The 17,055-nt window shown below is 41.2% G+C and overlaps 1 protein-coding gene across 1 annotated transcript in view; it reads right to left on the bottom strand.

Moving 5' to 3' along the window:
- Nucleotides 1-17,055, bottom strand: part of csmd2 (CUB and Sushi multiple domains 2) — a 539,567-nt gene that overhangs the window by 236,477 nt on the left and 286,035 nt on the right. Inside the window, exons 27-28 of the mRNA XM_069896324.1 lie at nt 15,579-15,782; nt 8,348-8,472 (exon numbers count right to left, since the gene is read on the bottom strand). Of these exons, the coding sequence (XP_069752425.1) occupies nt 8,348-8,472; nt 15,579-15,782 (329 nt within the window). The remainder of the gene's footprint in view (nt 1-8,347; nt 8,473-15,578; nt 15,783-17,055) is intronic.

Raw genomic sequence — 17,055 nt, forward strand, 5'->3', positions numbered from 1 at the left:
GAAGATCAGGCTGACAATTTGAATCACTTACGAGTTGAAATTGCTGTCATTCTGGCTGTTCTCTAACACTGGCCCCCAATTTAAGTTCAATGTTGGTATGTCATGTCTCAGCAGTTACCCAGACTGTGAAATCTGCCCACTGAACTAGTGCCATGTTTAACCAGATGCAGATACAGCAACTGCATTCAGGTCAATAGAAGGATTGGCTTCAGAAAACATCAACTCAGCAATCAATTGTCAGAAAATACCTGTATTGGATAAACAAAAGCTCTGTTTAACTGTCCTTCTGTAGTTTTAATCATTTTAAAAACATTTTGTTATCAACACGGTAAGAGGCCTCTCTGGTCCACAAGCCTGCCCTATTACACCTAATTAACCTACAATCCTCATACATTCTGAAGGGTGGGAGAAAATCGGAGCACCTGGAAGAAACCCATGTAGTCACAGGAGAACATACAAACTCCTTACAGACAGCGCTGGATTAGAACCCAGGTCCCTGGCTCCATGACAGCATTGCATTAACCGTGCTTCTCCCTTTTCATTTGTTACGTTTCTCTTTTTTCTTCTTTGGCTTGGCTTCGCGGACGAAGATTTATGGAGGGGGTAAAAGTCCACGTCAGCTGCAGGCTCGTTTGTGGCTGACAAGTCCGATGCGGGACATAATAACCTATTATTTAACAAAATGGTTAGTTTTTAAAGGGTTTGAGTGTTCCTGAAAGCCAGTGAATGAGAGTTTCACAATTAGACTTGCTTGACAGTTTCTGCAGCTGATTAGCTGGAGGGTGTGACTTAGCTGGCAGTGGGATTTATTATTTTCATCAGGAAGACCTGGCACAGTCGAGGGACTCACTGATCAGAAGCCGGGCTCAGGGACCAGGCAAGAGGGAGCAGCAGGGCAGTGTGGAGATGAAACTCACTGTTCATCAAAGGAATGCTGGACAGAAATACTCAAAACTAATAAAAAATTGCACATCATTCAATTAAACATAGTGAAAGATTTAAAAAAAAAACTCAGAAATTAAAACAATTAAATCATTGAAATGGTCAAATAATCAAAAATGTTCTCAACACTATCACTTGCCTTAGTCCATCATGACCATTTTCTTCTACTGAAAATAATTAAGGTTAAACTTGAATAGCATTGCTTGAGAAGATCTCAGTTGTAAGTCACCAGAAACATTTCTGCAGCTTATGCTCCACCCTGACCAATATGGGGAGTCAAGATGTTGTTGAAGAAATCGATGGCAATGGCAATGTTACCTATTGCTTCACAAAATCTAAGGCAATAAACATTTGAAACAAGTCTATGCCAACTTGTCCATGCACTGTCATAAAACTTGAGAGAGCACGGCAAAGTGTTTTTTACTCCAGAGAAAAGCCATGGCCATTACACAGCTAGGGAGACACCAATCAATGGAATGCTGGAAACACACCAGAAGAAACAATAACAGAGGAAGATCTTTCCAAGTGCACTCTAGCACTGACCTAACACAGTGAATGGTAAGGCATTGTAGATCAGAGAAATCTGGGGACTGCCCAAGCATAGCACCATGGAAGTGGCAACACAGGTAGACATCCATCTTGGCATTGAGTCCAGGAGCTGGACACCACGTGACAATTGTACAATACATTGGTGAGACCTTTCTTCGCATGTTATGCACAGTTCCGATCAGCCAAATATTTAGGGAATATACCAATAAGCTGAAAAGGGTGCAGGAAGGATTAACAAATGATAACAGGACTGCAGGGCTTGAATTATCAAGAGAGAATGTTTAGGTTGGGCCTTTTTTTTCCCTAGAACATCACATATATAATCACATATAAAGAAAGGACCTTGTAGGTTTTTAAAAGTCACCAGGTGCTTGGATAAGGCAAATATAGCATTTTGATGAATTTTTTAGTTATTTTATTTTCCAAAGTTCAAAAGTAAGAATTTTGGTGCATATGTACTTTGTACATACAATATTTACAATAAACTCCTGATCATCAGTACAGAGTCATAGCAGAAAGGCCCATAGGCCCACCGTGTCCATGTCAAAGCAACATGCTCGATTGCCCACAGCCCCACAAACCCTTCCATTTAATGTAGTTTTCTGTTTTTTTTTTAAAAAGTAGGTAATGTGCTTTCCTGACAGCTTGCTCTACATGTCCACATCCTCTAAGCAAAATGCTGCCCTTTTATGTCCCACCCCTCTCTTTTTAATTTTGGCTTCTCACCTGAGATTGTCCAACTCTATGAAACAAACTGTCATGGTACACTTCTTATCTATACGCTAACCCCATGTCTTTATAGACAAATGTGGATTCTTGCCCCGTCTGCTCACTTATCCAAACTCCCAACCTGCCTATCTGAGCTCCCAACCACAGATCACACCTCCAGTTTCTACACATCAGGGAAAAAAGTCCAGACCTATGCAACCCCTCCCTATAACCAAAGCACTCCTGTCCCAGTAGCATCCTTTTTTTGTTCCTTTTACAGTTTAATGACATCTCTTCTATAGCGAGGTAACCACAACCATAAGACCATAAATCCACAAGATCATTCGAGCAACAGAGAAGAGCCCTGGGGTCTCCCTCCCCAAATCGATGTGATCTATTGGCTGTAGAGAGCTCATAAAATTGCTGAGGACCCCTTCCACCCTGCACACAGCTACTCCTGTCAGGAAAGATACAGGAGTATCAGAGCCAGAATCGTCAGGTTGAGAAACAGCTTCTTCCAATGGGCAATGAGATACTTGAATGACTGATGAACTGCTCAAACAAACCCTCTGAGATTCTACTATTTATCTAATAATATTTACTTATTTTTGTATATGTACTGCTTAGAAATCATTACTTCTATATACTGTAATATACTTGTGTGATTGTTGAATTTTTTCAACCAGTTTTTTTAGCCAACAAAGAGAGGATCAAGTACCTGCATCATAACCAGGAGCTTGGATAGCCAGGACCTGATAGAAAATTCACAGTCTGGGCATCAGGAGCTTGGATGGGTGGGTATCCAGGGTATCGTGATTTTGCATAGGTGGGCGGCCGGGGTGGAGATCTGTGGTTGGGAGCTCAGATAGGCAGGTTGGGAGTTTGGATAAGTGAACAGACGGGGCAAGAATCCACATTTGGGAGCTGAGATGGGCAGGCGGCAGGGATGTCAAGAGTTCCAATGGATGGGTGGCCAGGACAAAGGTCTATTGTCGGAGTGTTAGGAGCTCTGGTAGGTGGGCAGTCGGGGGTGAGGGTCTGCTGTCAGGGCATTGGAAGTGCTGGTGGGTGGGCAGCAGAGGTGTCGGTAGCTCCAGTAGATGAGTGGCCAAGGCAATTGTCCGCTGTCAGGGCATCGAGAGCTCGGACGGGCCGGCACCTGGCTGGACTTTAACATTTCATTGATATTTATGTACATTCATTCATTTGGTTAATGCATAGTGAATAATTAATTGAGATGAAGTAAGTGTGCTTGGCCTCTTAACACAAGTAAATAAAATAATTCATCATCAGTCTGCCTACATTATCTCATTAAAGATTTAGCATACTAAAAATGAATCAGTAATTAGCACACAAACTTCTCAAGAGAAGTGAGGTCAGTGATATAAAAATTAGATCCAATTTAATACTTGAATAATTGCAAACAAATGTATTTTTAACACACTCAACCTTTGTTTCACATCTGTATCATTAATAGTAAAATAACAGATTCCTGAGCAGTCAGAAATGTATTAAATATCTGAAGCAAAGTCTGGCAATTGGCACTTAAAATGCAAGGTGTGGCATTTTGATAAGTCATGGATATCTTCAATATCTACTCCAACAGGTTGTGGTACCCACCTGCTTCAAACAGGTGTCAATCAAACTGGTGCCCAAGAAGAGTGCAGTAAGCTGCATTAATGGCTATCGACAAGTAGCACTTACATCAACAGTGATGAAATGTGTTGAAAGGCTGGTGTTGAAGCTCACCTGGACAATTGACTACAGTTTGGCATTTAACACCATCATCCCCTTAAAACTGATCAGCAAACTCCAAGAACTGGGACTCAACACCCTACTGTGTAATTAGATCATGGATTTCCTCATCTCCAGACCACAATCAGAGTGCATTGGTAAGAACATCTCCTCCACAATCTCTATCAGTACCGGAGCACTACAGGGCTGTGTTCTTAGTCCTCTACTCTTCTTGGTTTACACTATGACTGTGTGCCTCGGTACGACAGTAACAAAATCTACAAACTTGACGATGATACTAGAGTAGTGGGTTGTATAAAGGTGATGAGTCAGTATACAGGAGAGAGATTGAAAACTTGGCTGAATGGTGCATCAACAACAACTTTGCACTCAATATCACCAAAACTAAGGAGCTGATTGTTGACTTCAGGAAAGAAAACCCAAAAGTATGCAATCCAGTGATCATTGGGCGATCAGAGGTGGAGAAGGTGAGCACATATAAGTTCTTGGGAGTCACTGTCTTGAAGAATCTTTCCTAGACCTAACCAACTAATGGTATCGTGAAGAAAGTACGTCAGCGTCTCTACCTCCAGGAGTTTGCGGAGGTTTGGTATGACACCAGAAACCTGGCAAATTTCTACAGATGTGTGATGGACAATGTGCTGACAGGCTGCATCACAGTCTGGTATGGGAACAACTATACCCCTGAATATAAAGCCCTCCAACAGGTAGTGGACACACCCCAGGACATCACAGGCAAAACCCTCCCCACTACTGAGTACATCTACAGGGAAGGTTGCTGTTGCAGGGCAGCAACAATCACCAAAGACCCACAACCACCCAGCAAACACACTGTTCTCATTGCAGTCATCAGGAAATGGGTATAGGTACCATGACTCGCACCACCAAGTTCAGGAACAGCTGCTACCCCTCCACCATCAGACTCCTCAACAACAAACTCAATCAGGGACTCATTTAAGGGCACTTACTTGTTGATATTTTATTCTCTCTGAATTACAGTTTGTTTACATTTGTTATCTGTTCACAGTTCTTCATTTGTTTACGTGTCTCTATAGTTTTTTTGCACTATCAATAAGTGGTGATTCTATCTCACCTGCAGGAGAAGGAATCTCAGGGTTGTATGTGATCTCATGTATGTACTCTGACAATAAATCTGAAATCTGAGGCCTTGAATTTAATGGCATATCTAGGAACAGAGTTATTCTGAGACAAATCTTCCAACTGCTATATTGCAAGTGACATAAGCTGCAATTAATTCATCAACAGAGTAGCCCAGCTGGACCAAACATTCACATATCGCAGCAAGCAACTTTATAACAGCCTTTCACATGATCCTTGCTCTGCAACATTCAATTCTGAATCAGGTTTTCAACTGGATTACAGGAATAAACCTTTTGAATGTGTACATGAATAAAATGTTTCTGCATATCCAGAGGGTGACACAACAAAAGTTGAACTTTCCTTTTTCCTTTCACTGTGAAGGAATAATGCTGAAAGAAACAGATTCAATTCACTTATTTCCTAGACATTTTCCTCTGACAGAAATACAAAGGCTGTGATGCAGTTTTTATTCCTTTTGTGGACATAAACATTCAGTGAGCATTATTTCAAGTGGGGTAAAATTGAAAAGGGTAATGGTGTGTCAACCTTGTTTAGAATAATTTTCTAGTTCACATATCCAGAGGCAGAGGAGAGGATGAAGAATGGATTTATAATGATCGAAGAGCACATGCATTTTCAATCGTCTGTTGAGAAAAGAAGGCTGAAAACTGACCCAATCAATGTCTTCAAAATGTTAAAAAGGTTTTGTCAAGTGGGTGTGGACAAAATGTTTGCAATTGAAGGGAAGAGCATAACTCAGTCTGTCAAAATCAGATCATCCCCAAAAACCCAGTGAGGAATTCAGACAAAATTCCTTCAACCAACCAGTGGTGAGATTATGAAACTCACTACCACAATGTATGCAAAATAACAAATACTGTAGCATATGGTATTTGCAAAATGTATGAAGCAAATCGTGCAGGAGCATTTGAAAAGAGAATGGAGAACGTGGGAGAAAAGGCAATGGAGGGCTATGATGATGAATTTAGTTGAAGAAAGTTGGGAGATGGCAGGTATGTAGCATAACTGGGATGAATAGTCATTTCCTAGGCTACCTGGTACAATGTAGTTGCTTAGTCTACTGTTCACAGAAGTTTCAGTTACAACACTTGGAGAATGGACCATTGGTTGCAAGATTCATAACGAAGATTGGATGTGGCAATTAATTTATCCATCTGACCTCCTGGATCCCGAGGGAATCTGCAGTGTCTCCATCACGATATAGGTCCTCATCAGATTTACTCAGTAGATTGGACTGTGCCAGAAAATGAGTATCAGGATTATGGTAAGTGATTAAACTGGACTGAAAGCTTTTGTGGCAGACAACACAACAAGGAGTACCAAAGTTGTAGTAATTTACCCAGTTTACACACTATTTAAAAAATACACTCATTCATTTTTTTCAGCACAAAATCAAGTCGACTCTCTTTATTCCACTCAGACACAACCCTGAATTTTTCATCTCACCAAACACCACCCTTCCGACCTTTTCATTGGTTCTCTGCCACACGGGTGATCTTGATGCTCTCACTCTCCTCCTCCTGCATCCTAGATCCATCTCAACGTACGCAGCCTATGCACTTTTACTCCTGCGCATCACCTCAGATAAGTCATCAGTGGTGGCCACACACTACTCCCAACACAGCTAAGTATGTGACCACAACAGCACCCTCCCCCCCCCCCACCTCAGCCTCCGAGCAGGCAAGGAGGAGGCTGCTCAGATCTGTCCCACGACATAACTGTCTGGAGAGCTGACAGTCTGGCCTGACCTCCCACGATACAGCATGGCAGGCGATGTACGCTCCGACTGGCAGGGATGCGACTGTTCCTCCAACTCAGGTGAAGGACCGTCAATATATGCCGGCTTCAATCTGCCAGTGGAGACCGTGTCAGCTTTCCCATTTCTGCGTATCACAAAGGTCTTTGAATGGTGTTGGAAGAATTCAAAGGGCCCATTGTAAAATCCAAGCAAAACTTGGAATTTATTTATAGAAAAGTAGAAAAGAAAATCAGAGGACTTGCTGAAAGTTAAATGATTTTGGTTAGACTACTCTCAGCAAGCCTTGCAAAGTAATCAAAAACCTGCAGATGCTGGAAATCTGAAACAAAATAGTAATTTAAAAAAATACTAAGCAGACATGCAGCATATGTGGTGTGAAAAAAGAAAAAAATAGTCACTGCTTCTGATTGATAATCTTTCATTAGTGCTAAGTTAGAAAGAGTGAAGTTTAAGCTGCAGTGATGGCAGAATAATGGAGGGGATTAAAGGAATGGGAAGTCCAGCAGAGGCTACATCAAGAGAAAAACATGAAAATCTTCAGATGTCGAGACTGAAGTCAAAACAGAATGCTGGAGAAACTCAACAAGTCACAAAGTGTTGTGTTTTTACTGCATCAAGAGAGTTTGGATCAAATTGATAAAGATCATCCTCCACTGGTGCCAATCTTAGAAGTTGATGACGCAGACTGGATAATATAGTTTTGAAATTGCTCTGTTAAATTCAAACTCACAGGGTAGAGTAGTTAAGTTATGCACTGAAGGTGTAAAACTGTTCAGCTCGAATGGTAAGAGAACTTGGAAATTGTATTTCATGGGAAAATGAATATGGTGTTAGTGCGGAATTCTTCAGGGATGACCAGCTGAAAGTCTAAGTTTGTGAAAATGTTTGATAGGGTGAACAGAAAGGCTTTCATTTGTGGGTGGCACGGTTGGTTAGAGGAATGCCTTTACTGCGCCAGCGATCAGGATTTGGACTGGAGTTTGAACCCTGCACTGTTTGTAAGGAGCTTGAACGTTCTCCTTACGTCTGCTTAGATTTTCCTCAGGGGCTCCGGTTTCCTCACACCATTCCAAATTCTCCGGGGGTATAGGTTAACTGGGTGTAAATTGGGCGGCATGGAACTCGTGGGTGAAATGGCCTGTTACCATGCTATATGTTTAAATTGAAATGTAATTTAAAATGTGGGGTATGATACTGTTTAATAAAATAAGGGGAGAATTCAAGAAAAAACAATTTAATCTAGATTTGAAAATGACAACAGCAAGAGTAATTTAGCAAAAAGCATGGAGACATTTAAGAAATAGCCATAAAGATGAAAGTAGGGCCAGATTATCAAAAATGGACTGAGGCTCACTAGCACAAGGATCTGCTGAGGCCAAATGACCACATTTGAAGTTCTACTTCAAATGTAGACATTTAAAATGAACACTTTTGGACAGAATTCAAAGTGTATGGATTTATAACCAGTGGGCATTTGAAACCAATTGTCCTTCAAACAACATTAATAAATACCTGTATGCCAGCTCCTTCAGGGACAGTGATTTTCCATAAACAGTTTAGGCTGTTCTGATAAGGATCAGGGAAACCCGGTGATAGAATCGTACCCTTTCGTTCAGTCAGATTTCCTCCACAAGGAACTGAAAATAAAAATAATGTACAGGATTAGTTAAGACTGAACAAGAGAAATATGTCTCTCGTGCAAATACCATGGGCATGTGGCTATATCACATGCTGAACAAGGTGATATTGCTTTCAAGTATTTCATCGAATCAAAGACCCAAAATAATGAGATGCTGCAAATAAAGAAATATTAAAATTATTTAATGGGGAATATTCAATGTTTTTTTTCCCTATGAAAAGATCATCCTCCACTACCCTTGATATTATGCAGAAACTCATTAATCAGAGCTGAACAATGATTCTTTGATTGGAGACATTATTCACTGAGATAATACAAATTATTACCAGGTGGGGTCTGTCCAACTACGGGACAAATACTACTTCGCAAGATTACATCATAAACAAGAAATCTAGTTTTAATGGACTAACGGCAGAATTAACAATAACAACACATTTTATCCTGCAAATGGACATGGTTCATGTCACTTCATCTGAAGTTTTCTGTAGGATTAACCTTTCATATTGTATTACTTTCTGCAACATTAAGTTTAACGTGAGTGAGATGTCATTGAAATGATCAGAGAGAAATCGGTCAAGTTGATAATTGAAGGGTAGATTTCAATTAAGGTATCATAGGGTTGGGAGAAGGGAGTAACAAGATCATCAGTGAGGGTTGGAGTGTAATCAGTGACCAAATGAGGCTGAGCTAAAGGATGCCTCCAATTCATTCATCGCCGCCTGGTAAGAATTAAATGCCATTGAAGAGAGTTCCAAGACCCTGGTGCAAAACACAAAAGTCTGTAGACATCATGATTGAAATAACACACAGTGCTGCACAAACTTAGCAGTCAAACAGTGCACTTTATATTGAAAACCAACATTTTGGGCTTGAGTCCTTCATCAAGATAACAAACCCTGCTTCAGTGTGTGTGATTCTACATTGTTTGTGGACCTCGTGCACTTCAAACAATATTCTGCAGTGTGTATCAGCACACATGTTCAAAAAGTGTGAGAAGAATTGAGATCTCATCACAGGAAGCATGGTACCAGTGCACCAAAAGAGAGCTGAGGTCAGACAACACTTTGTATTTCAAACCAGGGCACTGTTACTTGAGGTAAGGCACTCGACGTTCAACAACAGGGTAATTTTTTTTTCTTTTGAACAATTCATAAGTTCACTTTGGAAGAAAGCCCTCAAATTTTAATACAGATGGGAAAAGGTTAAAGTTATATTCTGTTGTGTCAATTTATTTGAATTAAATCATTGCTGTGTATTAGTTTTACAATAAATTATTGATAACATCCACAAGGAATGGATATCATTTTCCCATCTCACACAGCCACTCCATCCATACAGAACTGGAATCCTACATTCCAACAGAACACCATCTTCAGCTGATTGAGAAATATATACAGTAAAATTCCCCATTATCTTGCACTCAATCAACTGGAAACTCAAACAACTGGCAAAAAACTCTGAGGAAATAAATAAATCAATTAATTTAAAAATAAATAAAGCTCTAAATAAAAGTTTAAAATTGTGAAAGGGTGGTGAAGATGGGAGCAAACATTCAGCCAGTAGAGCATTCTGGTTATCCCCCAGCTGCAGCAGCTCTTTGAATTAACCTTCAATAAAATTGTGTCTGAATAAAATGGCTGCGCCCAGGAGGAAGAGTCAGCCAATGCTGCTCATTGCTGGGGCGACTCTTCCAAAGTATCTCCCTATCCCTACCTGGTAAGACTCTTTATCTTTATTGTCTCTTCTTTGGCTTGGCTTCGCGGACGAAGATTTATGGAGGGGGTAAAAAGTCCACGTCAGCTGCAGGCTCGTTTGTGGCTGACCAGTCCGATGCGGGACAGGCAGACACGATTGCAGCGGTTGCAAGGGAAAATTGGTTGGTTGGGGTTGGGTGTTGGGTTTTTCCTCCTTTGCCTTTTGTCAGTGAGGTGGGCTCTGCGGTCTTCTTCAAAGGAGGCTGCTGCCCGCCAAACTGTGAGGCGCCAAGATGCACGGTTTGAGGCGTTATCAGCCCACTGGCGGTGGTCAATGGGGCAGGCACCAAGAGATTTCTTTAGGCAGTCCTTGTACCTTTTCTTTGGTGCACCTCTGTCACGGTGGCCAGTGGAGAGCTCGCCATATAATACGATCTTGGGAAGGCGATGGTCCTCCATTCTGGAGACGTGACCCATCCAGCGCAGCTGGATCTTCAGCAGCGTGGACTCGATGCTGTCGACCTCTGCCATCTCGAGTACCTCGACGTTAGGGGTGTGAGCGCTCCAATGGATGTTGAGGATGGAGCGGAGACAACGCTGGTGGAAGCGTTCTAGGAGCCGTAGGTGGTGCCGGTAGTGGACCCATGATTCGGAGCCGAACAGGAGTGTGGGTATGACAACGGCTCTGTATACGCTTATCTTTGTGTCGCTGAGAATATTCTCCCAGAATCACAGTGCGGCTTTCGCGCAAACAGAGGAACCACTGACATGGTCTTTGCCCTCAGACAGCTCCAAGAAAAGTGCAGAGAACAAAACAAAGGACTCTACATCACCTTTGTTGACCTCACCAAAGCCTTCGACACCGTGAGCAGGAAAGGGCTTTGGCAAATACTAGAGCGCATCGGATGTCCCCCAAAGTTCCTCAACATGATTATCCAACTGCACGAAAACCAACAAGGTCGGGTCAGATACAGCAATGAGCTCTCTGAACCCTTCTCCATTAACAATGGCGTGAAGCAAGGCTGTGTTCTCGCACCAACCCTCTTTTCAATCTTCTTCAGCATGATGCTGAACCAAGCCATGAAAGACCCCAACAATGAAGACGCTGTTTACATCCGGTACCGCACGGATGGCAGTCTCTTCAATCTGAGGCGCCTGCAAGCTCACACCAAGACACAAGAGAAACTTGTCCGTGAACTACTCTTTGCAGATGATGCCGCTTTAGTTGCCCATTCAGAGCCAGCTCTTCAGCGCTTGACGTCCTGCTTTGCGGAAACTGCCAAAATGTTTGGCCTGGAAGTCAGCCTGAAGAAAACTGAGGTCCTCCATCAGCCAGCTCCCCACCATGACTACCAGCCCCCCCACATCTCCATCGGGCACACAAAACTCAAAACGGTCAACCAGTTTACCTATCTCGGCTGCACCATTTCATCAGATGCAAGGATCGACAATGAGATAGACAACAGACTTGCCAAGGCAAATAGCGCCTTTGGAAGACTACACAAAAGAGTCTGGAAAAACAACCAACTGAAAAACCTCACAAAGATAAGCGTATACAGAGCCGTTATCTTTATTAGTTTATTATTAAATATATTAACAAGGCTTTATCTGTAAACTTGGGGGAAGGAAGGGGGTTCATTCTGATGGCGGCATGGTTAGCTCAACGCTGTTACACTGTCAGCGTTCGAGGTTCAAATTTAAAGGAAGGTTCACTGAGGGCCTGACTGGGAGGTCAGTCGGGTTGCGCCAATGGTCCGACCGGGACACTGGTGTGGAGGCGAGTCGGGTTGCCAGCACAAGGGGAGCGATTAATTATGGACTGTGGCATAGTTTGCATAGTGGCTAGCATAATGCTGTTACACTACCAGTGTCTGGGGTTAGAATTAAGTTTTGTAAGTTACGGGAATTCGCTGATTAAAGTGAACTTTACATAATTAAATATAACAATAGTGATTTTTTTTTCAATTTACTTTTCACTTTTACACTGTCTTTTGTCCTTTAAACTCTGTCTTTCTTAATGCACACGTCTTAGTTAGGCATCGGAAGAGCGAGCCTCGGTCAACTGGAAAATTCACGTTTCCAGCATCCGCGATCCCCCTAGGTGCTGGAGAATGGGAATTTTACTGTATTTCACAAACCTTCCAGCAATGAAGTCTGTTATTGACTTGAGGGAAGTCAACATTTAAAGGCAAGAACAGCAAATTGGTAATAAACATTCTTATAATAGCAAAATTACATCAGATGATTCCTGAAAAAGGATCAAAATCCACATTCAATTATCTAAAATCACCAAAATAATTTGTTTCAAAATCGTCCCTCTCATTGTCAAATCTAAAAATAGGAGTCTGCCAGTTGTACCTTTTGGACACAAGCAAATCCCTAAATTAAAAAAAAAATTCTACACATTATTCAAATTAATACAGGTTATGGTCACAGACTGTTTATTCCAATAGGATAAATCAAAAGGCTTATGGAAGATCGAGTGATGGGCAACTTCAAAATGAGAAAAGTTCAGATAGTCCGAGCCTCAGATTTTGGAGAAATAGTTTACCCGAGCTTTAAAGTCATGAACTGAACCTTTATAGGTGATGTGGATGGATAATTCTGTCTCAAAGATGCTTAATGAAATCTGAACGATTCTGTTCTCCAGTGTAGAAGGAATCGATGCTTGTGACAGTTGTTTGAAAGAGCAATCCATTTGGTCCTGCTCCCCTGCTTTTTGGCAGGTCTAGAAATTTATATCGAATATATTTCTGAATGTTGCAACTGTATCTATTTCTATTACTTTTACAGCCCAGTATATCGTGTTTAAAAAAAATCTTTTTTTGCAAGCTATGAGCAACAATGAAATGTAATGAAGTCTGTTCACTTTGCAGACTAACTTGCAACATTTTACACGTATAAACACACAAATTAGAACCAACATTTCATTTCCCTTCTTCATCGTGTCAACGTGCAAGTTTATCTTCAGGCTATCCTACACGAGGCCTCAAAGTCATTTATTCCACAATCCAAATAAATTCAACGTGAAAAGAAACAGACCCCTGTGGAACACCACGAGCAACTGGCAGCCAATCTTAACATCCTTCCTTCAAATGTCCACTGTACTCCAGTTGGGACCTCATCAAAGTGCAATATAATGGAAGCAGTTTATTTTCCCAGCAATAAAGAATGATATTCTTTCAGCTTTTAGATATACTTGAAGAACCAGCAGACTGGCCTTTTGAGAATCTAGCACAAGAATATCTAGTTCTTCCTATATCTTAAAACTTTACAATCTCACACAATATAAATAACCTGCTCTATCTTTTATTTTACATATCCTCTCTCATCGGGATGTATCAAGAATGCTGTCATCCAATGTTTAAACAATGATTGCAAATGACCGTGGGGGGGGGGGGGGTCACAGATCCCAGCCTTTTCTCTGTTGGGTGGGAGTAAGACAGACAGAAATACTCACCAATGAAGCAATGGGTTACAATAATCAGCAAATGAACGGTGGGTAATAGATGCATCAAATCACTTCAGCAGTAACCAAACGTTGTATACAACTGCCCCGATCCCACCCACAACATCTCCAATGGTTGACAGTTCTTGACAAGAGTTGAGACAATGTGAATGAAATCAGCTCAATGGGAGAGAAAGTCACCAGACAAGAAACAATGAGCAGAGGCCACAAACCTAACATTTGACAGGATAATTTTTTTGTTGTGCAGTTCTCACAACATGATGTACAAATTTCTTGAACAATTTGACAAAGCTGCTGCTTATCTTTAATAGTGGGCTAGGATTTGAATTATTCTGTTTCCATTGAAGCAAAATTACATTTTAGCTTTCTTTCCTTTGGTCATATTATTAACTACTGCATCATACATACAAGTATTTTCTGAATGAACTTCTGTGTTTGTTAATAAAAGGTTCACTGACAATCTAGTCTATTTAGGCAGAATTGATTTGTTTTTCATTCTTTGATCCTGATTGACAAATAACAACTCACAATGGGCCCAAACGGAGAAAAATGGGACTTGCTCAGATGATCAACTTGGTTGGCATGAACGAGTTGGGCCAAAGGGTCAGTTTCCTGCAGCACACGTCATTGTCTCTTAACTGGACTGGGAATTTTCTATCATATGGCAAAAATAGAATTCTGGAATTCTAACAATTACAATGCTGCCAAAGCAATAAATTATTATATTGCTGATGAGCTTGAAGAATTAATCATAATCAATCTTGATGCATAAGTATGCCAGAACCTCAATACTCCATGAAAGGCTAACATACAAGTGCAGAAAGAGAAAAGAAAGAGATCACATTCAGTCAGACTGTCTTGTAAAACCAGCAAGCAGGTAGGATTTGGCAAAGCTGTGGAAACAAGCGCAGTACTCTTTGGCTCAGTTTTACCCCTTGGCTCTCAACTTTGTGACAGAAATAGTAAATGAGGTCATGAAAAACAGTAAGCAAATTATATTCTTCATTTAAAGGAGCGATTTTTCCCCCCTCAGTATATTTTATTCCAATCCCCCAAAATTATTAAGGGCAGTTCTGAAAATATCCATACTGATATAAAATTCCACAGAAGCTGACACAAATGAAATCAATGCCAATGCCTGGATATTTGGGCAGCACAGATGGTTTAGTGGTTAGCGCAACACGTTTACAGCATCGGCAATTGGGACTGGGGTTCGAGTTCTGTGGTGTCTGTGTGGAGTTTGTACATTCTCCACATCTGTGTGGGTTTTCTCTGGGGACTCCGGTTTCATCCCACCATTCGAAATGTATCGGGGTGTAGGACAATCGGTGTAGATTGGGCAGCATGGACTCGTGGGCTGAAATGGCCTGTTAGCGTGCTGTATGTCTAAATTTAAACATTTTAAAAATTAAGTTTTGACAGATTAATTCGCAGCAGAGGAGACTCTTGCTGATGCCATTTCCAACTTCCCCTGACGATTATGAGCAGGAATGTTAGGGACTGGAATTTTGGGTAATTTTCCTGCATCTAGACTTTTATCAATTATAACAGCTATGCATGCCAAGCTGAGCACGTCTAGAGCACTGACTATGGATCAGATCTGGCTGCTTCTTAATCTATACAGCGTACATCATTATTGGACAGATTCAGTCACCACTGGTAGGGTAATAATTTGTTAATAGGTTTAGATCTGAGATACATCCATAATCTTAGAGCCCATGACTGCAGTTATTAAATTGATCAGTTAATAATCTACCAATTGTTTTCGACGATTTAAAATCAATCAAATCTTAAATCTTTTGAAACAATCAATACTTTTTTACTTTTAAATCAATCAAAATTTAGTTCCTTTGGCTGTCTCATGACATGATTTCTACTTATAACCTTTGGATTTAAGATACTAACGTCAAGAAAGCTTCCAGCTTTGGTTCACTTACGTACCTGAACAGCTTGGAGCTGAGTCATTCCACTGGGCCAAGGCATCAGGCACGGCCAGACATTTTATGTTCTTGGAACCCTGAAGGGCATAACCTGCGTTGCATTCAAAGCGGACAATGGCCCCAACGGCAAAGTCATTACCAATTCTTCTGCCGTATCTTGGTTCTGGTACAGAGCTGCATTGAGTAGCACTCGTGCGGGGCACAGCTGTAGATGAATGAATGGAATAATTCAAATTCAGTGTCCCAATTTCATCACCAAATCATGGAGGGGAGTCAAGCAGGAGCCAGGAGAGTTAGCGGAAAACCTTTCAAACCAAGATATTTATTCATCTGCAAATTAGTGACTGAAACACTGAAAACAATTAAAAAAAATTCATGTTTGAATTTTATATAACAATTACCTGGAATAAAATTCAGTGTTTCATTGAGTTTTCGTAGTTTCAGTCCATAATGTAAATGTATATGCGGATATTTTTGTAGCTATATACAGTCACAGTGCAACGGGAGGCAAAGGACAAGATGCAATAGAAATCACAGCGAGAAAATTGCTCTTTCCCCTCAGGAACCATCACTTTGCTACTCCAGGCTAAAGTTCACTTCCTCTGTCAGCTTTGGGGATTTTGTTTGAGGAAAGCATCGGTTCAGCTTGGCAGCAAGTCCTGCTGAGAATCAATTTGGTTCAGGGAAAGCCACAAAGGTCAACACAAATTAACACAGTGGGTAAAGATCTAACTGAGATCCAGCCTTCTGTCAGGATGACCAAAGAGGAAATGCAAGAACCCACGCTGCGGACACAGCAAGGGATGTGCCTGGAATTTGAATGGAACTTGTGGAACAGCAATTAACTTACCAGCTAATAACTCAGGCTTTGAACTAACAATTCCCTCAATGGTAGCCAAGGAATTTACATTCAGTCATCAAATGGAGTTTAAAAAAAAACTAATTGTAAGTAGTGAAGAAAACAAGGTTACTCAATTGCTATAAAAATCCACCTGGTTTACCAATGTCTTTGGGGAATGAGATCTGTCACCATGAGCTGCTTTCTGGGTCATGTAAAAGGGCACTTAGGAGTTCAGCAAGTTGGTGGGTTCTGGAGTCACATACAGGCCAAATCATCATGACAAGTGCATGAAATCCACTCATTTACGCTATTTACTATAAATCTAGCGGCTGGCCTGTCATCGACTTGGGTATCAAATATGGATCAAGCAAATTTACTCACTGCTCATTACAAGCCCTCTTTACAAGCATCTGGGAACTGGTGTCTAAATTGGGAGAGCCGTGACACAGACGAGGCAAGCAACAGACTGACATTTTCTTATTCATTAAATGGTATCCTGTAAATAACATATCAGGCTTCTGCATCACAAAATCTACAGCAACAAGATCAACGCACCAGTGATGTGACCTCTGTGGAACTCAAAAGTCAGGCCTGCCTATCCCACACCACCCAACTCGCCAAACTGACACCTGAGTGA

The sequence above is a fragment of the Narcine bancroftii genome, chromosome 8 (genome assembly GCF_036971445.1).
Source record: "Narcine bancroftii isolate sNarBan1 chromosome 8, sNarBan1.hap1, whole genome shotgun sequence".
In the NCBI taxonomy this organism is placed as follows: Eukaryota; Metazoa; Chordata; class Chondrichthyes; order Torpediniformes; family Narcinidae; genus Narcine; species Narcine bancroftii.